At 49.7% G+C, this 23,302-nt stretch overlaps 1 protein-coding gene across 1 annotated transcript; it reads right to left on the bottom strand.

Moving 5' to 3' along the window:
• Positions 1-1,293: 1,293 nt before the first annotated feature.
• LOC147826068 (neutrophil gelatinase-associated lipocalin-like) lies at positions 1,294-7,575 on the bottom strand. The gene is made up of 5 exons (XM_087183384.1): positions 7,435-7,575; positions 6,906-7,042; positions 4,902-5,020; positions 4,559-4,660; positions 1,294-1,358 (listed from the first exon to the last, which is right to left on the bottom strand). Exons 1-5 carry the CDS (start codon positions 7,573-7,575, stop codon positions 1,294-1,296), a joined length of 564 nt encoding a protein of 187 aa, XP_087039510.1.
• Positions 7,576-23,302: the final 15,727 nt, after the last annotated feature.

The following is a 23,302-nucleotide window of genomic DNA, read 5'->3' as shown; positions in this document are numbered from 1 at the left end:
CATCTCCACCTCTGTCATCTCCTCCTTAGGACTGCTCAGCCTTACTTTCAAGGTTTTCTCCACCTCCCCTGCAGCAGTTTGCTCTGATCCTGGCCCTTTTGGGAGCCCCAGGCCAGGTCCTGAGTTGGGGTGAGATGCCCCAGAGACTGGTTTGGAGTGCTTCCCTCCCGGCTGCTCATCAGCCCCTGTCCTGCTGGCCTCACTGATGGCTGGCTGCTTTGCCACCTCCTAAGGCAAGGCTGTCACTCAGAATCTGCCAGCCCTTGCTGGGACCTTTGTACCCCACCCCTTTCTTTGGGAAATGATTGTTGTGGGGATTGAATCCAACAGAGGTACCTTCCTAGCCCCGTTTTTATTTTTTATTCTGACAGGGTCTTCCTTTGTTGGCCAGATTGAATTCAGTTTTCTCCTGCCTTCGCCTCTGAATCGAGCCTGCTGGGATCACAGGCAGGCTGGCCCCTTTAAGGTCACTTCCCGACATGCCCTAGATGGAGGCCATGGATGGGGATCCAGGCTGGGTCCAGAGTCCCTGCTCCCAGTCTGGACATCCTTCTCTCTGTTCTGTTTCTACTGACTGTGCGTTTGCCCTGGAGCCAGCCATTATGCTGATGGAAGGAAGGGAGAAAAGCAGGGAGGGAGGAGGCAGGAAAAGTAAAAGAGTGAAAGGAGAAAGGCAGGAGAGAGGAAGATGGCTTTGGTGCAGAGCAGTGAGATGAATGACAGTTCCCGTCAGCTTCGATCACCTCTTGCTGTGACATCGGTCTGCCTCTCAGATCCCCAGGATGTAGCGGCTTCATCTGCATGTGGTGATGTCGATGTAGCTGTGCTCATTTTTCAGCTCATGATGCTGCTGTATGTATTTAACTTGCTTTCATTTCTTTTCATTTTTCTTGGTACTGGGGATCGAACTCGGGTCCTTGTGCTTGGGCAGCAGGTGACGAAACCACTGAGCTAAATCCCCGGCCATGCTTTCATTTCTGATCTCAAAAGTGTAGTCAGCCACAGCTATGGCATGACATTTCCCCTGGACCTGCAAGGGGCTGATGACAGGCAGAGCCCAGGGATGGCCCCAGTGCTACCCCTCCATGCTGAGAGGCTCTCAGAGCCTGCTTTCTTGACTGTAGGGACTGAAGATGTCCCCCCCTGGCCTGCACTGGTTATGCCTCCTTGCGTCCTGCTCCTATCACTAAACACTGCCCATGATTTCTTTTCCTCTCCTGCCTTCTGTTCCTACTGATCTTTGTCCCTGGGCTCTCTCTGCAGCTGCCATTCCAGAGTCCTTACCTGGTCTTCCTAGAAATCTGGCTGCAGGGGCATCTTGTTCAGAGTTGGGCTCAGGATCAGGGTCAGAGAGGAGTCTGCAGGGCCCCGGATAGGGTGAGGCCCAGCCAAAGGAGAACCAGGGCCATGGCTTCAGGGCAGCTGCTGGGCTGGCAGCTGTTGGAGGAAGAGGACTAAGGAGGCCAGTGTGGGGGAACTATTTCTAGGCCGACTGGCAGCCACCCCCCTAGAGGGGGCTGATCCATCCTTTGCTAAGTCCAGGAGTGAGTCATTTGCTAGCAACTTCTTCAGATTTGCAGGGAAAGATATCTGCCTCATTTCCCCTGGTCAGGATTATGCAGAGAAGGAAAGAAAATGGGGCCAAGGGGGACATTCCCTGAGCTCCACAGTGTGGCAGGGACAAGACCTTTGTGCTCGCTGTGCCTCTTCCCTGCTTGTGATTGTCCCTGTGTGGTTCAGCAGCTCAGGTCTGGACAAGCTGTCATCCTTGGCCCTGTGAGTCTGGGGTGGAGGCAGGGATGAGTGATGAGAGCCCCTCCTGGTACCTGCAGAAATGAAAGAATGCTCTGGGCATGGTGTGGCACTCTTGTAATTCCAGAGCTCAGAAGGCAGAGGTAGGAAGATGCTCCCTTGGACAACCTGCTTCCTGTTTCCCTGGGTCTTCCTATTCCCTGAGCCACTGTTGCAGTCAGGGTTTGCAAGGAAATAGACTTAATACAGGACACATAAGTTACAGCGTTATTTTTATAATTATCACCCAGAAATGGTGATAATGCAGAGGAGTGCAAGAGATCTGAACCCTAGAAACCTGAAGAATCCAGCTGAGGGCCTGGATCCCACAGCAGTGTCCCGCTCAAGTCCAGATGAAGGCCGAGAGTCCAAGGCCCTGTCCTCCATGAGTCCAGCCAGAGGCCTAGAGCCCACGGCAGTGTCTCATGCTTGTCCGTATTGAGGGTCTGCACTGGGAAGGCCCAGAGGCCAGTGCGGGTGGGTGAAGGGTCTGTGCCACCAGGCTGAGAAATCTGCACTGGAGCCAGGAAGCAGTGCTCAAGGCAAAGACCAGAGCCCCCCTGAGGAGAACAACAGCCATCTCCAGTGATGACGAGGACCGGAGCTCCTCTGATGATAACAGCCAAGTTTGTATGAGGAAAACCAGGCGTGGCGAGCTTCTCCAAGAAAATCAACAGCATATGATCTTCCCCTCCAGTTCTTTTATGCCCCTGGCAACAATCCTCAGGTGGGTCTTCCATGCCCAGAACCACGCCTATTCAATTCAGCTGGGCCGTCCAAGCAGACTATTAGTTAATCCACCACAGCCACCTAGTGGGGCTTTGACCAGCAGGGTCCAAGTGCCCCTCTTATCCTAGAACCTCTCTGGGTCATGCACAGTCTCCACTCCAAGGTAGAAGCCCAGGCGGCACCAAGCTGGTCTCTTCCTGGAGTCTGGCCCACACTGACACCATCCGGTGGGCCTGGGTCTTGGTTCTGTCCTGCTTCCTGGGAGGCCGAGGTGAGGGCTGTCAGTTCGTGGGGATCCTCCTGTCCCCCAGCTAAGGTGAGAGTGGCAGTGCGTGTGTCTGTGAGGTGGGAAGCTGAGGTCCCTTCAGAGCTGCACTCACTCCATCTGCTGCCCTCACAGGGGACAAGAGGCAAGAGGGATTTCCGTGTGCTGTGCACATCTGGAGAGATGGACACTGTGGCCAAGGGGAGCATTGGGCCTGTTAGGTTGGACACAGGCCCAGCTACGTGAGTCTTTTTCCAGGAGACGGGATTCTCAGCAGCATATTCCCCACCTCCTCTGGCCCTGCCCTGGCTTCAGAATGCACCCTCAGGTGGTCTCAACATCATCATGGTGAGGACAGCATCTAGATATGGTCAGCATGGACACGATCCTACCCTAGGGCCAGGAGGCCCACAAGGGGCCGATGGATGGTCGCGACCCTGTCTTGCTCACTTTCTGCCTGAAATAGGTCTCTGTCTTTGCCCACCCACTGGGCACCCTCCCTTCTCGGCCACCCTCTCTCAGCATCCATAGGATCTGCCGAGCCGCGCGTGGCTGCCCCTTACACTCCCTCCAGGGCCCTCCTGCTCCCCAGCCACGGTGCGGCTGCTGATGTGTGACCTGATGTGGGGTTGCTGGGTGCGGGCAAGAGGTGTGGTCCCACCAGTGATTCGATGGGGCTCCCTCTTAGGGCGGGGTGGGGGAAGGCTGGGAATGGGAGTGCCCAGTGCAAGTGGGAGTGAATACGGCACTGCCCTTCTCAGCCCAGACCTTTTAGGACAGCCTTGGGGATGAAGATGGCAGGGAGCCTGGCGTCCTCTTCGTCTTGAGACTCCTCTTTGCACCCTAATGTCAGACTGGGTTCTGGGGACGGCAGGCCCTGGGATGCTGCTCCTGTGAGCCCACACTTTGCCCTTCTGCCTCACCATGGCCCAGTGGATAAGAAGCACAGACCCAGAGACCTGGGGAACATGTGTTTATTGAGCAGACAAGGGGGCTCCAACAGCAGGGTGGATTTGGGGGCAGTGGGTGGGCAGCACTGTGCGGTCAGAAGGGTCTTCCAGCTCCCTCACAGGTCAGTTGGGCAACCAGCTGGCACTTTAGGCAGAAGTGACAGGAAGAACGGGGTGGACACACAGGAGGCACTGAGAGGAGACCGCGGAGAAAGATGGCTATGGTTCTCAGTGGGGGAAGGGAGAGAACAAAGGCAGCCCCGAGACCCCCTGGCCTCCCATCAGCCCCTGCCCAGCCATACTCACTTGTCATTCAGTCATCTATGCACTTCTCTGTGGGGAGGAAGAACATAAAAGGTGTGTGTGTGTGTGTGTGTGTGTGTGTGTGTGTGTGTGTGTGTCGTGCCTGGCTGCCCCTGGCTTCCTCAGTCCTTGTCTGGCCCAGCTGCAGAGGATACGGGGGCTTCTTGAATGCAGGTCAGGCCACTTGAAAGTAAGGGCATCTCCCATATAGGAATCAGCAAGTTCCCAGTGAAGGGGGAGACGGCCCAGGGCAGCAAGACCCAAGGTATGATAGGATGGCGCTCAGGGCAATGAGACTGGAGAAACTTGGACTGGACCTGAAATGGTCATCTATGCAGGCCTTGGCTCAATTATAGGAGAAGCAATTCGGGTCAGGGCGGCTGGGGATGCACAGACCCCAAGGTAGGAGCCACTACTCCTGTGACAGGACCAGGGGACGGAGCCTCTCCTGTCCTTTTTGTCTTGTAGGGTAGCAGCATCAGGACTAGAAGACCCCCCCCCCCCCCCCGCTGGCCATTACTGATGGGGACATGGAAGAATACGTTTTCCTCTTTGAAGCCGATAAACGTGGCAAAGTCAACGAAGCGGTCCTTCAGGTCAGCATTCAGCTCCTTGGTTCTCCCTGTGACCAAGATGGCAGTTAGTGACCAAGAGAAGGAACTCGGTAATTTTTTGTTTGGTTGTTTTGCTACCATCCGAAGCTTAATCCACAAATGCGGTTGAAAGAGTGGATGAGGCCTCAGAGCCTTTTCCCGTGGAAGGGGGGGTGAAGTGGAGAAGACTTTGGGGCCTTGGGGGTCAGGGGCTCCCTCCCCAGGGGTGACCAGGAGCCTGGTCCCAGAGGTGGTGGTGTGGGAGCCCACCGTAGACGGTGGCCTCATAGTAGAAAGTGTCTTTGAATTGCATCTTGAGGAATAGCATGGGGTACTGGTTGTCATTGGTGGCTGCCACTCTCATGGTGTAGATCTGTACTCCAGGGTAACTAGCAGGGTGGACCCTGAGGGTCATTCCTGCCCGGCTGGGAAGGCAGGGACTGTCCTCTTCCTCTCCAAACAAACAATAGGAGCTTCTCCCACGGGACAGCATCTGTGCAGGGTGGGAGGCCCGTGCCTCCTGGGAAGACTCTGCACTTGAACCCCAAGCCCAGGGCCCTCCTCGCTCCAGACTCACATTTTTATTTTTTAGTACCAGGGATGGAACTCAGGTCCTTGCCCTTGCGAGACAGGTGGCGGAACCACTGAGCTAAATCCCCAGCCATAGACTCACATTTCAAATCTCCCAGTTCAAACTGGCCTGGCACGTAGCTTGGGATTAACGTCCTGATCCAGTGGTCACAGACCAGGCCCCTGTGGGAGTGGGAAGTGGCAGAGGTGTGAGCAGGGGAGGACAGACTTGGCTCCCTGGACTGCACCTAGTGGGGTCCCAGCTGCTGCAGGATTCAGAGGCCCAGTCCAGCCCATCCCACGACGGCCTGTTACAGCTCTGTCTGGGTCCCAGCCTGGCCCACACCCATGGCCCTGAGCCTTCTCTTGAGCCTCTGCCTGTCCTGCTGCGGTGTCACTCGACCCTCCCTCCAGCACTCACTGTCCCCTCTGCTGCCTCCCGGGGTGGCCTATCCCATGCACAGACCTCAGGCACTGAGCTGTGCTTTTATCTCACTGCTCCCCTTTCCCATCTCTCCTGGCAATTTCCACTGAGCTTCCAGTCTGCTCCGAGCCAAGCGCTCCAGCCCTTGGGCCACACCTGACCTCTGCTCCGAGTCCACTCCACCCTGCACCTGAGAGCCAAGCCCCCTAAATCTGCCTTCCCTGTGCCCCTTGACCCTCAAATGCTCCAACTTCAATCCACCCAGCAGGCAGAGCCAGAATACGCTTCAGGTGGGTGAGCCCGGACCCCTCATCCCAAGTCTTCGCCTGCACTGCCTCTGTCATCTCCCACTTGGCACTGCCAGGCATTACCTTTGCATTTTGGGCGACCTCCCCTGCAGTAGCTGGGCCCAGATCCTGGCCCTTGCAGGAGCCTCAGGCCAGGCCCTGCCTAGGGTGAGATGCCCCAGAGACTGGCCTGGGAGTGCTCCCCTTCTGGCTGTTCATCAGCCCCTGCTCAGGCGCCCACCCTAATGGCTGGCTGCTTTCACTCTGACTCTAAACTCTACCGGCCTGTGCTGGGACCCTCAGAATTTTTTTCTTTGTTTGTGGTGGTGGTACTGGGGTTTGAACCCAGGTGCATTGTACTGAGCTACGGTCACAGCCCTGTTTTTATTTTTTATTTTAAGATAGGGTCTTACTAAATTGCCCAAGCTGGCTTGAAATTTGTGATTCACTGAGCCAGGCATGGTGCCATGTCTGTCTCTAATACCTGCACATGGGTGGCTGAGCTAGGAAAATTCCTACACATTTGAGGACAGCCTGGGCCACATGGTGAGTTCAAGGCCACCCTGAACTACATAGTGAGACCCTGTTTAAAAAAAAATCCAAACTTATGATCCTCCTGACTTAGCCCGTTGACTCAGATCATAGGCAGGTTGACTTTTTAAGCTCAATTCCCTCCAAGTCCTAGATGGAGGCCTTGGGTAGAGTCCCAGGCTTGATCCAGTGTCCTTCCTTTCCCTTTGGGACACCCTTACTCTCTGTCTCGTTTCCACTGACTGTGTGTGTCTGTATTGGAGCCACTCCTGAATACTGCTGGGAGGGAGGGAGGAAGAGGGATGACAAGGAAAGACACAAAAAGGGAAGAAGAAATGAAAGAGGAAGAGAGTGAGGAAATTTGATTCTGTGCAGTGAGAAGAATGAGTATCCATCAGCTTTGGTCACTCCTTGGCTGTGACATCGGTCTGCCTTTCAGACCCACAGGAGGTGGAGGCTCACTTCTTCATTCTGGTGGTGACTTTATAGCTGTGGTCACCATGCAGCTCGAAGGTGCTGCTGTACATATAAAACTCGCTTTCGCTTCCGTTCCGAATTCTGTTCTCTGCCACACCCAAGGGATCCCACTTCCCCTGGAACTGCAAGGGGCTGGTGACAGGCAGAGTCCCAGGATGGCCCCAGAGCCACCCCTTCCAAGATGATCCTGTGGGTGGAGCAGGGCCCAGGACTGGGGCTTCCCTGAGCAGCTGGCCGGAGCTGGGTCCCTGTACAGCCAGGAGGGACCCTGGGTGAAGAGTCAGCCTTGAGCTGTCAGGGGAGGGGTGGCCTGGGCAGGTGGCTGGTGGCCTTCCTAAGCCTTGGTCTTCTGTCTGTGTGGAGAGACTGAAGATGTCCCCACCTGGTATGCAGTAATCCTGTCTCTCTGAGTCCTGCACCACCCACCCAACACTGCCCCTGGGTCCCTTGCTTCTCCTCCTGTCTCCTCCCACTGTCCCTGTCCCCTCTATAGCTGCCCTTCCAGAGCCCTTACCTGGTCTTCCTTGAAATTTGGCTGCAGATGGATTTTGCTCAGACCTGTCTGCAGGGGCCTGGCTGCATGGGCTGTACCAGAGGCTTGGGTCTGCACAGCCCCTAGCAGGGTGAGGCCCAGCCACAGGAGACCCAGGGCCATGGCTACAGAGCAATTGCTGTGCTTGCAGGCATTGGAGAAAGAAGAGGAGGGCTGAGGACGCCACCCAGAGGAACTACTTATGGGTCACCTGGCTGCTGTTCCCCTAGGGTGGGCTGATTCCTCCTTTGCTAATCCAAGAACAGTGAGTCAATTGTAAGAAACTCATTTGAAAACATGTGTTGAGATATCTACCCCTTTTTGGCCCCTGGTCAGGATTGTGCAAGGCAGAGAGAGAGGAAGGCAACAAGAAAGAGGAGGGACATTTCCAGAGCTCCACAGTGTGGCAGGGATGAGGGATCCCCTGTGTGCTCCCTGTGCTGCTTCCCTTCATCTGATTGGCCCTGTCTGTGGGTCAGCAGCCAGATCCAGACAAGCTGTTTTCTCTGACTCCCTGAGCCCAGCATGGGGTGTGGGTGGCAAGGACCTCTTCTTGTGTCCACAGAAACCACAACTGCCCCAGGGGTTGTGGTGTAAATTTATAATCCCAGCACTCAGGAGGCTGAGGCAGGAGGATTTCTGTGAATTAGGGGCCAGCCTGGGCTACAAAGTGAGTTCAAGACTAGCCCAAACTACAGAGAGAAACCCTGTCGCCATACACACAGACACAGACACACACACACACACACGCACGCACATGCATGCACAGGAAAGAGCCAAGGGTACTCCAGTGCTCCTTTCCTGCAGGCCGAGTACATCTTCCTGGTTCTTATAAAGGTCAGGGTGGCTGAGAATGGACATTCTGGTCAGGGAAGGATAGGGTATCTGCTGTGTATCCACTGAGCAAAGATTCGGGACCTCACAGGTGTTCCAGGCAAACTTTGAGCAGGCTTAGCTGCTGTGGTGGTTAATTGTGTGTCAGCCTGAAGAGGAGAGGCTGAGTGGATTTGTTTAGAGCATTTTTGGGTGTGTCTGGATGATGGGCTTACTGAAGAGAGAGGACTCACCCTGGGGGGGGGGCGGTGGCACCAACCAATAGGCTTGAAGCTCAGATGGGATAACAAGGAAGAGAAGAAGGAAGTCTCACTTCCGCTTCTTTGGAGGAGCCCCAGCCTTTACCAGGCTTCCAGGGTAGATTCTTAAGCCTTTGGGTGCAGATCCTTTGGCTTCTGGATATGGGACTCAGCAGCAATATCCAGGCCCCGACTTTTACTGGATCCTTCAGATCTCAGGTGCATAGTTGACCCCTCTGCCTTCTTCCTCAACTGACTCCATAGGTGGCCATGATAAGCCTACCTTGTAAATCCTTTGTGCATCAAGTCTGTTTTGCTATTGAACCCTAACTGACACAGGTGCCTCGAGTCCCTCCCTTCCTCCACACCCCTACCCCGACCCAGAGCCAGGTGTCTGGGGCGCTTCCCTAAACGACTAGGCTGGAGTCTTCTTCTCAGACCAGGAAAACTAAAATCATGAACAACTCCCCTGTCAGGCATGAGCAAGCCCCAGGGGAAGACAGAGATGGCACCAATTAGCAAGACCCAGGGTATGGAGGAGAGGTGCCCCGGGGGAGTGAGAGTGGAGAAATTCTATCCTGAGCCTGAAATTGTCATCTAGGCAGGTCTTGGCTCAACTGTCAGAGGGAGCATTTGGGGTCAGGGACCATAGGGATCTAAAGATCCCAGGCTGAGAGCCAGCCAATACCCCTCCAGGGACTGAATCAGGGGATTGAGTCTCGCCTGTCCACATTCCATAGTGGGACAGCATCAGGGATGGACAGACTGTACATTAAGCTGGCCACTATCAGTAGTGAGTGAAGATAATGTGAAGATAATGTCATCCTCAGTGAGCCTCAGACTCTTGGCGAAGTCGATAAAGTGCTCCTGCATTTCAGGGCTCAGCTTCCTGGTCCTCATTGTAGCCAAGATGGTTGATGAGTGGCCAATAGAAAGATAATCCATAACTTTTTTTGGAAAGCTTTTTTTTTTCAGGTACTGGCGATCGAACTTGGGACCTTGCACTTGCGAGGCACGTGCCGGAACCACTGAGCTAAATCCCCAGCCCAAAGCAGGAGTAGCTTTTCTGTTTTTTTTCTTTGGTACCAGGGATCAAACTCGGGTCCTTGAGCTTGCGCAGCAGGTGGTGAAACCACTGAGCTAAATCCCCAGCCCTGGAAAGCTTTTGAGACAGTCTTTCTGTGTAGTTCAGGCTGCCCCTAAATTTCCAAACCTTCTGCCTCAGCCTCCAGAGTACTGGGATGACAGGCAGTGACCACCATGCCCAGCTCACAGAATAAATAGTGTTGAAAGAGTGAAGGAGGACTCCGACACCTTTCTCATGGAGGGTTTGGGGAAAGGCCTCCTCCCTGAAGGGGTGCAAACCTGAGAAGGCTTGTGGTTCTAGGGGACAGAGGACCTTCTCCCCCGGGTGTGACTAGGAGCCAGGTCCCTGAGGGAACAGTGTGAAGACCCATTACAGAAGGTGGTCTCAAAGTACACCATGGTTTTTACGGCTCCTTGAGAACATTGTAGTTGGTGGCTGACACTCTCACTGTGCAGCTCTGATTTCCAGGATAACCTGCAGTGTGGATGGCAAGGCATGACCCCTGCTCTGGCTTGGAGGAAGGCACTGTTCCCTTCTTCCCTGACTGGTCAGTCACTGGTTCTCCCTACACAGCATCTGCGTGGAGGGTAGGGAGGCCTGTGCCCTTCTGTTGCAGTCAGCTAAGTTAATCAGATATATTACAGGCATTTAGACAGGGCCGGGACCTGGAGGGAATCGGTATAGAGGCCAGTTGAGGCTCATTTACTAAAGATCGACATTACACCCACATACGTCCCCTAGAGATGCATAACAGTGAGTGACTGATATCCTAAATAGACATCAATCACCGTTTAAGTGGGGGACCAAAACCTCTGTGCCCATTTCCTTTCCAGAAAATCCTTGTTCATCCTGGGCATGCTTGCTACATGACTTGTTTCCTCATTTGACCCCCATTTAATCAATATTTCCTAACTGACTACACTTGTAATCGTATTGGTTGATCATAGTTTTGATCTGGAACCCACCTCACTTCCTGGCTTTGCTCAAGACACCTTTGAGAAGTGGGGTGGGCAGGTCATCCACTTCCTGTCTCTCTTAGAAGCATCTTTCTCCTTTCTCTCAAAAAAGTCTTCCTTCTCTTAACCTCTGTTGTTTCTAGAATTCATTCTTTGATTGTAGAGAACATGAACTTGGCGTTTTAAATATCCAGCAGGTTGGGAGTATAATAGTTTCCTTACATTGTTTAGATTAGCCGGTGCCCTGTATCGCTTCCAGACAGTCTCTGCCCCTGAATCTGAACACCATGGCCCCATCACTCGGGACTCATGTGTCTTATTGACCATCGTGTGCTGGCCAGGCTGGCCCCTTAGGACAAAAGTTCTGACCAGTATTCACAGGCTTGGTCTCTGTTGCAGAGGGAGAGATGGTTGGTGTCTTGGTAGGAAGAGGACACAGACTCGGTCCCACTGGGCTTGACGAAGTGAGGCCAGGGATGCAGCAGGATTGTGAGGGCACCGTACAGTTCAGCCCATAACAGCCTGTCCCTGCAATGGCAGGGAACTCTGCCAGCTTCCTCCATGGCCTAGGCCTTCCCCTCTGAGCCTCAGACTGGTCTGCTGCGTGGGCCACTCCACCCTCCCTCTGGCACTCACTGTGTCCTCTGGTGCCTCCCCACGGCCGTCTGTTGCACACACAGACTCCAGGCACCGACTCTTGATGCTCCTCTTTCCTGTCTTCCTTGGCAATTTCCTCTGAGCCTCCAGTCTGCTCCAAGCCAAGCACTGCCCTGGCCCTTTGGTTAAACCTGACCTCTGCCTTGAGTCCATCCCAAACCTGGCTTCCTTTGGTCTCAATCCTCAAAGGCTCCAATTCCAATCCACCCAGTGGCCAGAGTCAGAATGCCTTGCAGGTGGATGAGCCTGGGCTCCCTGATCTGAGGCCTTCGATGCCTCACTTGTGTCATCTCTTTCCCAGAACTGCCAGCCTCACCTTTGGAGTTCTCCCACCTCCTCTGCAGCAGCTGCACTTTGATCCTGCCCCTTGCAGGATCCCCAGGCCTGGGAGTGCTCACCTCCTGGCTGCTTATCAGCCCCTATTGGGGTTGGCGTGCTGATGACTGGCTGCTTTGATGTCCCCAAGGCGAGTTTCTGACTCAGAGTCCACCAGCCCCTCATGTGACTCATGCATCTCCTGCTTTCTTTTTTTCAATGGTGGTGGTAGAGGTAGTATGGATTGAAGAGAGGGCCATCGCACTAAGACACATTCCCAGCCCTGTGGGATGAAAGACAGTGTCCCTCAGATTTGGTCACTCCTTGGCTGTGATGTCCTTCTGCTCAGACTCCCAGGAAGTGGCAGCTTCATCTGAACAAGGAGGAGATGGCATTGTAGCTGTGGTCATCGATGAGCTCCTGGATGGTGCTGGGCATAACAAAGTGGCTTTGATTTCTGATCTGAAATGTGTTCTTTGCCAAACCTAAGGTGAACCACTTCCCTTTGGCATAGTGCAGGATGACTACAGAGCCATCCCTTTCCAGCTGTTTCTGCTGATACTTTGGGTAACAATCTCAGAAGCACTTCCTGGGTGTGGGCCACCCCTGAGAAGGTGGCAGGGGTTGGGACTCTCCAGGACCACGAGGGGCCACATATGAGGAGTCATACTGAAATTTCAGGGATGGGAGGCAGTGGCTGGTGGGCCTTCCTGAGCCTCAGACTTCTGGTCTATGCAGAGGGACTGAAGATGTCTCCACATGGCATAGCCTGAATCTGGATCTCCACGTCAACCCATCAACACTTCCCTGGAGTCCCTTTGCCTTGTGTCTCCTCGGCGCCCATATTCTCTGTCTCACAGGTACTTCCTGCAGCTGCCATTCTAGACCCCTTACCAGGTCATCCTGGAAGTCTGGCTGCAGAGAGATCCTCTGCTTCTTACCCCAACTCCCTGCCTCTCAATCCATCCCAGGGCCCAGGTCAGGCTTGTTCTTGATTCCTTCATGGTGAGCTGGACACTGCTCCTATGCTGGGCTTCCAGACAACCAGACCAGTGGTCAGAGTGCAAGAAGTGAATCCCTTCCTTTCACAATAGCATCCAAAAACCTGAAATACCTAGGAATCAGCCTAACGAAAGAAATCAAAGACCTCTTCTCTGAAAACTAAGGCACTCTGAAAAGAGAGATTGAAGATGATAGCAGAAAATGGACAGACATCCCCTGCTCCTGGGTAGGAAGGATTAATATAGTGAAAATGGCCATACTTCCAAAACTGCTATATAGATTTAATGCAATTCCAATTGAGATCCCAGCAGCATACTTCACGGACCTTGAGAAAACAATCCAAAAATTCATTTGGAACAAGAAGAGACCCCAAATAGCAAAAGCAATTCTAGGTAACAGAGACATGGCAGGGGGATCACAATCCCCAACTTGAAACTATCCCACAAAGCTACTGTGATAAAAACAGCATGGTACTGGCAAAGAAACAGACCTGAGGACCAGTGGAACAGATTAGAAGATGCAGAAACAATGCCACACACACTCAGCCATCTCATCTTCGACAAAGGAGCCAAACACCCTCACTGGAGGAAAGATAGCCTCTTTAATAAATGGTGCTGGAAAAATTGGGCTTCAACTTGCCAAAGATTAAAACTAGACCTATATCTCTCACCATGCACTAAACTAAAATCAAAACAGATTAAATATCTAAATATTAAAATAGAAACTCTGAACCAGTTGGAACAGAGGTTAGGTAGAACTCTTGAAGACATTGGTGTAGGAAAAGATTTTATGAACAAAACCTCAGTTGCCCATGAACTAGCACAAACAATCAATAAGTGGGATCTCTTCCTATTAAAAGGCTTCTGCACAGCAAGAGAAACCACCAACAGTGTGAAGAGACAACCCACAATGTGGGAAAAAATCTTCACCTACTCGTCCTCAGACAAAAGTCTACTATCTCGAATCTATAAGGAACTTACAAAGATCAGACCTCCCAAATTTAAAGACCCAATCTGAAAATGGGCATCTGAAATGAACAGACATTTCTCAGACAAAGAAGTAGAAATAGGAAATAAATACATGAAAAAATGTTCAACATCACTGGTCATTCGAGAGATGCAAATGAAAACAAGGCTGACATTCCACCTCACTCCAGAAAGAATGGCTGCTATCCTGAAATCGACCAAAATGCTGGCAGGGCTGTGGGGAAAGAGGAACCCTGCTCCACTCCTGGTGGGAGTGTAGACTGGTGCAAGCACTGTGGAAATCAGTATGGAGATACCTCAGAGAACTAGGACTGGAAGTCCCATTTGGCCCCACTATTCCACTGCTGGGGATCTTCCCCAAAGAATTAAAAGAATCATACCACAGTGATATATGTGCACCCTTGTTCACAGCAGCACAGTTTGTGATAGCTAAAACTTGGAAACAGCCCAAATGCCCATCAACTGGAGAATGGATAAAGAAAATGTGTTTTTTTAAAATAAAATGGAGTACTACTCAGCCATAAAAATGAGAAAGTAGAGACATTTATAGCTAAGTGGATGCACATTGAGTCAATACTCTTAAGTGAAATAAATAGGACACACATGTATAAATACCAAATAGTTTCTCTGGTGTGAGAAACTGAAAGTGTAAATAAGGACTAAATGTATAATAGGCAATGTGAAATAGGACGAAAAGGGGCAAAGGGGAAGGAAGTGGGAGGGCTAGGGGAGAGGATAGAAGGGAATAGGATTAATATGAGAAAATGGAAAAATAGGAACAAAATCTTTGTAAATAGGGAGGAATGGAGGGGTTGAAGGGAGGGCTGGGCAAGGGTGAAAAATAAGAACCAAGAGAGGCTATGTAAAGGTGCAAATCTCCAATGATGAATGTCATTATATTGTATACCTAAAATGTACCAATGATTAGAATGAATAATTGATAATGCAAAATAGGAAAAAAAGGTCCAAAGGGGTAGGGTAGTGGGAGGGGCAGGAGAAAGGAAAGAAGGGAAAGGAAAAATGCTGAGAAATGGAAAAAATGGAAATAAAGTTTTTGTAAATAGGGAAGGGTAGAGGGGGTGAAGGGAGGGCTAGGAATGGGGAAAAAATAAGAACCAAGATGCATCATGTAAAGGTACAATTCCCAATGAGAAATGTAATTGTGTTGTATACCTACAATGTACCAAGAAAAGAATTAAAAAAAAAACACAAAACGAACTGAATCCCTAGGAAACCCCTCCCTGCCCTTGGGTGGATTAGGTCAGGCTGAAGTGGAGCCTGTCCATGGAATCCAAGCCATTCAGGTCTCCCTCAAGGGAACCTCCTTTGTGCTGGATCCAGAGCAGCCAGAGTTTTCCTGGCTTCTGACCACAGGAAACCCAAGTGTGGATGTGATCTAGCTATGGCTGCTGCTAAGCAGACACAAAACGAAATGTGGGGTGCCAGGCCCGGGCTTTTCCCAGCAGTGGCTCAGCCGAAAAGCTTCTGTGGGGAACACTCAGGGCTCACTTCAGGTAGGGTGGGGTGGAGTGGATTTCCTAGAAAACAGTGTGGAAGCTGGTGGGGATGGCTATGCTGAATTAGCTGAGGGCCACCATGAAAACCATTAGTGGTGCCTACGGGAGACAGGCGAGTGCCAGCCATGGCGCACACATGCAGAAGGAGCATTGCAAAGGGGCAGCTCTGGGCATTGTGGACCCTTGAGTCCTTTTCCTGGCATCTGGCCGAGTAGGAAGGGAGTGGAGAAGGATTGGAACTCCCAGTGTCTTGTCTACCTTGGAGCCCATGGGACAGTCCAACCTCACCAGAATGTCTACACTGTGGTCCTCACCCAATCCCCCTAGTGGTGAGTCTCACAGCTGGCGTGTGGAGCTTACCCTCTCCCCAGATCCCTGCTGGACTCTGAGGAGGTGCACAGAAGCTTTTCCCCTTGAACCCAGCCTACAGGACACCTCTTGTGCTAAGGCAGGAAGCTCATGACACCTCTGAGAGATGGCAGGAGTGCTCCTGACTCTCCTACTTTTCCAGTGCAGGTCAGCGTAGGAGTGAGTGGTTTGGCTGGTGATAGTTGTGTCCCTGCCTTTCACTTCCCCTTGGTCCCTTGCGTCTCCCAATGGGCTGGGGCAAGTTGCTTCAGTGCCCTACTTGGCTGTCTGGCATGCACTTTCCCCTCCAGTCCAACATGAATGGAGCCAAGCTGTCAGTATGGCTTCCTCCTCCGCTCCAGCCACTGAAGAGGCTGCTGCTGCCTTTTTGAAGAAGGAAGGGACATCCTGGCATGGTTAAGACCAGGGAGGGAGGAATCTGGGCCCATTCTTCACATCTCCAAGCCCCACTGCTAGCTTTGCTAAGGGTTCCCTGATTCCTGCCCTGACCCTCACAGGCACAGGCTGCTATAGAAGCAGCTCTCCCCAGCTCTTCAGGTTAGACTAGGAGCGCTCTTTCCAGTGTTGATCCCATGTGCTGCAGCACAGGCCCCATTCACATAAAGACTGCCTTTGGCATTTCTGTCAGCTGACTCCTGATTTATTCCTGAGGTAGTGTGGACCTCAAAAGTCCTACAAATCTGCTCAGGATCATTATAATGAGTAGTGTGGCCAGACGGGTCATTTCAAAAGAAAAGGCAATAAACATTAAGAGCTTTATCACTGAAGAGCTCCAGAGACCATCGGCCAGCAGGCCCTGAGGGTCCCGTGCTGTCCTGCCTGCTTCTGCAGATGTGCACTTGGCGTGCTGCAGGAAAGGGGCTAAGGGCATCTCAGCCTGCTCAGATTCTGGCCTGGGGCTACTATGAGAGCCAGGATCTGAGCTCAAAGGCCTCAAAGCAGAAACCCTGGGCCTCTCCTCTCTCTGTCCAGAATTTTCACTCTCAGCTCCCTGCCCTTTCCTTGACCTTTCAAAGAACCAGGAACCTACACAGGCCTGGGAACTAACTTTCTCTCTTTCTTTCTCTTTCTTTCTTTCTTTCTTTCTTTCTTTCTTTCTTTCTTTCTTTCTTTCTTTCTTTCTTTCTTCCTTCCTTCCTTCCTTCCTTCCTTCCTTCTTTCATCTCTGTCTCTCTGTCTCTCTGTGTTTAATTTGATTTTCTTTTTCTTTTTTCTTTCAGACAAGTTCTTGCTATTGTCAGGCTGGCATTGAACTGACTTCATAACCTAGGCTGGCCCTGAACTGCTGATGTTCCTCCTGGCTCAGCTGGAATTACAGGCATGCACTTCCATGCCTGGGATGTGCTATACTTTCTGCCAGTGCAAGAGGGTGCTTGGCCAACCAACCCCACCCTGGGCTCACAGGGTCAGAGATGACAGCTTGTCCAGCCCTGACTGAGTCCCACAGACAGGGCCATTGAGATAAAGGGAAGGGCCAGTGAGCGCAGAGGGAGCTCCTGTTTCTTCAGACTGTGATGCTCTGGCAAGGTCTCCCATCTCCTGTTGCCTTCCTCGTTCTGAACCTTGCATAATTCCAACCATGGGACGGAAAAGAGTGATACCTTGATGCATGTTTTTTAAAGAATTGATGGTAATTGACTTATCTTTCCTAGATTAATCAAAGGATTGATCAGCCCACTCTAGCAGAAGATACTCTGTATCCCATAAATAATTCCGCGGGGGGCGGGGGGCACTACATGCTGGCTCAGCAGTGCTCCCGAAGCCATGGCCCTGGGTCTCCTGTGTCTGGGACTCACTCTGCTGGGGGCCCTGCAGACCCAAGCCCAGGACCCCCCAGACTCTGATCCTAGTGCCAGTTTTAAGCAGCTCCCCTTGCAGGCTGCCTTCAAGGATAACCAGGTAAGGCTTCTTAAAGCGAAGCTGCAGGGAGGTTTCAGGGACAGGGACAGGGGCAGTGAAGGGGAGGAGAAGCAAAGTGATTGCTGTGGCTGTGTCTAGATGCCCCCCAAAGCCTCATGCAGTCATAGGTGGGGCTTTTTCAGAGGTGGCTGGATCCAGAGTGTATGGCTGATGGTGCAATGTTAGGATCAAGAGTGAGTGATTACTAAATCAGTCCACTGATTGGTTTGGGACTGCCCTAATTCCGGTAGCCTGGATACAATATAGGGGACAGAAGGAGGCTTGTCTTGTCCCTTGCTTGCTTTGCTACCTTCTGCCTGCAATGAACTGTTTCTCCTCTATGGTCCTGCCTGCCATGTCACCTGCCTTGGAGCCAGCCAATTATGGACTGAAGTCTCTACAAACTGTGAACGAAATAAACCTTGCCTCCTTTCACTTTGGGTGTTGGGTACTCAGTCTCAGCAAGGAGAAAAGTAACTAAGAGAGGGACTCATGGGGAGTGTTGGATGCAAGGATGGAGATTCAAGAGTCCAGGGCCAAGCTATGCCTAAGGGGGACATCTTCACTACTTACATAGACATGGAAACTGATTCTCAGTCAAGCTGACCAGCCACTTGCCAGGGCCCCCACCCCTGACAACGCAGGGCTGACTCCTTGCCCAGGTTCCCTCCTGGCTCTGGAGGACCTAGCTCCTGCCAGCTTCATGGGGAGCCCATTTCCAGGCCCTGCTGCTCAGAGGGCTGCCCAGAGGTGCCAGAAGGGACAGCTTGGGATGACTGTCTCTGGGGCTATCCTTGGGCTTTGCCTGTCATCATCCCCTTGAAGTTCCAGGGCAAGGGATACATCACAGGCGTGGTGGGGAACTCAGTTTGGAAAGGAAGTGGAAAAAATCGTTACATGCACAGCAATATCTACAAGCTGAAGGATGACCACAGATATAATGCCCTTACCAGACCACTCAGGTGAAGCAGCCACTTCCTAGGCATTTGAGAGGCAGAACAGTGTCACAGCCAACGGGTGATCAAAGCTGAAGTTTACTGTCATTCATCACACTGCACTGCATGGAATCAATCTTCTGCACTTCCTCCTTCTCCTTCCCTTTTCCTCTCCTTCCATTCCTCCTTTCTCTGTCTCTTCCTCCTTCCCTCCATTAATAGTCACGGGTGGCTCTAATGCAGACACAGTCAGAAGAGGCAAGACAGAGAATAGGGCTTCTGAGAGGGGATGAGGGACGCTGGACCCAGCCTGGGCTGGGGTGGATGGGGCCTCAGAATTATGTAGCAGACCTTTGCCCAACCCAGGAGGCAAGTCTGTGTCATCTCCCTGCTTACCATGCCTCCATCTCTTCTCTCAAAGGAGCTAGGAATGTGCACCATGGATCAAAACACTTGTCCCATATGCTAAGCCTGGCCAGTTTGGTGTGGACAATACAGTACATGCATCCTGAGTGTGGGGTCCCTTGAGGCAGGATTTGGGGGACGGAGTCTTCCTAGAAGGGGACCTGCCCTTCCACACTGATGGTGTCCTTTGGGAAAAACCTCTGCTGACTGGTTGGGCACAAAGGGGGACAGTGCTTTCCTCATGGACAGAACAGCGATGACCCTTGCTATCTACCCTGCAGATTCACCTGGATTAGACAGCTACATCATGAGAGCACAGCCACTGACTATGATCAGTTCGCCATGATGTACATTGAGTATACATTTGAAAATATGGTGTTCTTCCAGACCAAACTCCAAGATGGGTCCTGACTCCATCCTCTCAGTGATCTGGCCTCTGGTCACAATTAAGCGAGAAAGCTCTTTTCTCCAACATCCCAACAAGTCTCTACTTCAGAAGTTCCTCAGGGAGGAGGTCTTTCCACTGTCCCTCCATAAGAAAAGGGTGTAATGTATCATTCACTCATTTAACAGTATTTATGGAATGATCTAGGAGTAGTAGCTTACAGCTGTCATCCCAGCACTCGGGAGGGTGAAGCAGGAGCATTGAGCATTTAAAGCCATGCTGAAGTGCACAGCAGAAGTCTGTTTCAAAAAATGTAAAAACAAAGAACCCAAAAGAAAACAAAACTAAAAACAAAAACAGCATGTCTTTGCTGGCCACTCCCTAGTATCTCGGACACAGGGAGAACTAAGGAGTTGAGCTCTGAACTGCAGGAGAACTTTGTTGAATTTTCGGCCTCTGGGCTTCAGAGATGACAACATCATTTTCCTCAAAGCCATCAGTAATGACCAGCTGTTTAAATTAATGCAGCTGTTTAAACAACTCTTTCCTTGTTACAGCTACTTTTGATACCACGTGCTTCATTTTATCCCTGAGCTCTCTAGCTCTCAGAAACCACTTCCTGTCTTATTGTATATAGTGTCAGGCTCTAGTAGTATCCATACCAATGATTCTTTGTTGCTATAGATCCTAGAGATTCTTCAGAATTTTCAATCTTGTATAATAAATGTAGTCTTGTGTAAACGTGCAGAATTTGGTAAGATTTATATTCACATTTGTTTCAAACAGGAAGGTGAGTGCCTCTAGGAAGCTGAGTTACATAAAGGTATTCCCAGAATTTGTACGTACCAATCCTGAACTCAGTTTCAACATTGCATGGATAGATGCTCTTAAAATTCATGCAATCCAAACTATTTAAAACTGAATATCATTATATTATCAATATATTACTGAATATCATAGAACCAAATCATCATGTGCTCACAAGTGCTATCATGTTGAAGGCAGGGATGAAAATTTGGGGCATCTTAATGGGTTCAAAGGTATTGCTGAAGTGTATACTATATTATATTGACACATGATATTGTGAATCATTTCATTTAATAGAAGAGAAGAAACCAGATTTGGGGAGTACATATCAGTGTTCCTATCTGAAAAGAGAATTTTTAATTTCCTGGTATCTATTGGCCGAGTCTGAGCAAAACTAAACAGTGTCATGCTGTTAGATGGTACTAGTTTCAATTTACAGCACACCCCACACTAGACAGACACAGAAGCAGTCACTGCCTGCATAGAGCTAAAAGAGCTGTTAAAAATAAGAGATAGATTAGAGAGGAAAATTCTTGCTGTATTGCTTTGTTTCCAGAATGCTAAGACCTATTGGAATTGCTGTCTTCACTGACTAAAAGGTAAATCTGGAGTCTGCCCTCTCAGTCTTTATGATATCCAGAGAGAGGATGGATGGTGACATTGCTGAAAGAAGATCCTGGCTGGAAGAATGTGCTACATCTGTCCTGTTGAAAGTGTGCCTGTAGAAAGGGGCAATTCCCTTCCAGGGTGTAAGCTTTTAGGGCAAAGGTAGCAGGTGACAACAGGAAGGAACTGAGACTAACACTAAGAATGTGAGTGCAACATCATGAAGCTGATGTGTATTTTGAAACTGGGTACGTATCAGTTGATAATATCTGGCCTTAGTTCTGACCTAACAAGTGGCTCATCCCCTGGATTTCTGTGTGAGATTCTGGTAAAGCAATTACTTTATTAAATGAAAACAATCCTTAGACCCACAGACATTGCTAGCTTGAGGGTTTTCTTAAAATCACTATTTTTTAATGATTCTAAGAAAATATGTTATACATTCACAAAATTTTTGTTAAGAAGCTAATATGTGATAGACACTGTAAAACAATGAACATAGGGTACAAATCCTTTGTCCTCATGGAATGCACAGAATGATAGATGAGATAGAAAATAAGATAAATAGGTAAAAATATGTGGAAAACAGATTTTTGAGACGTCCCTGAAGGGACAAATAACAGCAAAAGGAAAACTTGTAGGGGAGGTATTCTTGCGATCCAAGAGAGAGACAATGGCGATCAGATCCTAGATATATGTTGACCAGGATAGGACTTGCTCCACCTTGAATAAAGAATGCAGAAAGAGAGAAAAGCCATGCCTGAGACATAGTTTTAGATGTTTAGCTATTGTATTAAAAGCATGTAAGCATAAAAATGTAACTAGTATATTCCTTTCCGTGTTCTCTGGAATATATTTATATTTGAAAATATTCAGAGTAGAAAGCCAAGGGTGACATCCATACCATAAATATTTCCTAAGCTATAGTACAATCAATTGTCTTTTACTGTGCTGTGATATTGGTTTTTGTTGTTGTTTGAAAATTTTTTTATTTTTTAAGTTTTCTTTAACATTTAACAGAAACCATGTACAATGAATTTTTACTGTATTTTACATAAGATAGCCACTATAGGAATTTACATAGATTAGAAGGAAGATAGATGGTTAAGGAGGGCCCATTCCTGTAGGATATTTTCTCAGAGCATGAAAGTCAGCGTTCAGTTGGAGAAAAGGGTTCAGACTGCCAGATTACGTGGATGTTAAAAAAGCTAAAACGCAGACCTTTGGGTAGATAAAAAGATGCTGGGACCACCAATATTTCAAAGGCACTGTTCTTTTTTTTTTCCAAGTACACACCATTTATTTATTCTTTCTTCTTGTTTTGTATATCCTTTTATTGGTACATTTTAGGTGTACAATATCATGACATTCATCATTGGAGATATGCACCTTTACATACTCCCTTGGTTCTTATTTTTCCCCCTTCCCCTGCCCTCCCTTCAACCCCTCCATCCCTTCCTATTTACAAACACTTTGTTTCCATTTTTTCATTTTCTCATATTAATTCCATTCCCTTCTTTCCTTTCCCCTACCCCTCCTGCTTCCCCCTCCCCTTTGCCCCTTTTCTTCCAATTTCACATTACCTATTATACCTCAAAGGCACTATTCTTAAACACAGCCCCCCAACTAGTCATCTATGTGGATTCTTGCCCATGACTTCCATTTCAAAGATGTCTTTCCCATTAGGCAAAGTCTCAAAGTTTCATTCAATCATGGACTTAGGGATGACCTCTCCTCCTTGCCCAAATAGGAAGAAACCCACAACTGTTTGACACTGCTGACCCAATCTCCTCAATTTGAGTCCTTATTTCCACTTTCAGTTTCTCACATCAGAGAAAAAAAATGCAGCACTCAAACATGTGTGGCCGACTTATTTCACTTAAGAGTATGGTCTCAAGGTCCATCCATTTAAGTATAAATGTCTGAAGCTCATCCTTCTTTATGGCAGAGTAGTAGTCCATTGTATACAAAACCCACATACTCTTTATCCACTTATCAGTTGATGGGTATTTGGGCTGTTTCCAAAATTTAGCTATTACAAATAGCTGTGCTGCTGTAAACACGGGTATGCATATATTGCTGTGGTATGATGTTTTTAATTATATCTAGAAGATACCAAGAAGAGGAATAGCTAGATTCAGTAGCCAGGGCTGCCAGGCCTGTGCACCATTTAGCAGCTGGAGCTATTTATGCCATTCAGCAGAAAGACCATTGTTCTGAGCTTGGAAAAATGGCAGAGTGGTAAGCAGCAGAGAGGGCCTCTCTGAGACTTGTTGCTGAGAATTGAAGCCCACTAGGACAGCAAAGATAGCCACTGTAATAAAGACACAGCAGACTACAGTGGTTGGTGAGTTGTTGGGATCAGCACCTTCTACTGGAACCCAGTCTTGTGGAGGAGGGGTGGCTTGAACCTGCAGCAGAACTGTGCAGAATTCAAACTCACAGGAGGTCAGGGAGCTTAATTCAGGCCTTGCAACCAGAAACTAGCCTGAATTTCAGTGGACTACACCTGGCTAACTGAGATTAAATGACTCAGATCGGCACACTGCTGCCCAAATTGCCTGTCAAGGTAGAGACATGCCTTGAAGGGGACTTTTTCCTTTTTCATTTCTTTTTTTTCCCTCTCTTTTCTTTTCCTTTCTGTCTCTTCTTCATTTTTCTCTTTTCTTGTTCCCATTTTTCCCATTTTGTTTTTTATTTGATTGTTCTTATTTCTCTAAGAGTGTGAATACAGTTTCTAGTTGCTGTTAGTTTGTTCTGTTCTTGCTTTTGTTCCTTCCTTCTCTCTTTTCCTCCTGTCTTCACCAGTTTCCCAAAATTTACATGATCTTCCTGTGTCCTCTAACCCTAC

This window comes from Heterocephalus glaber, unplaced genomic scaffold (genome assembly GCF_053883595.1).
Source record: "Heterocephalus glaber isolate CG9 unplaced genomic scaffold, H.glaber_assembly_v1.0 deba00001479, whole genome shotgun sequence".
In the NCBI taxonomy this organism is placed as follows: Eukaryota; Metazoa; Chordata; class Mammalia; order Rodentia; family Bathyergidae; genus Heterocephalus; species Heterocephalus glaber.
This window is presented reverse-complemented; position numbering and strand designations above follow the sequence as displayed.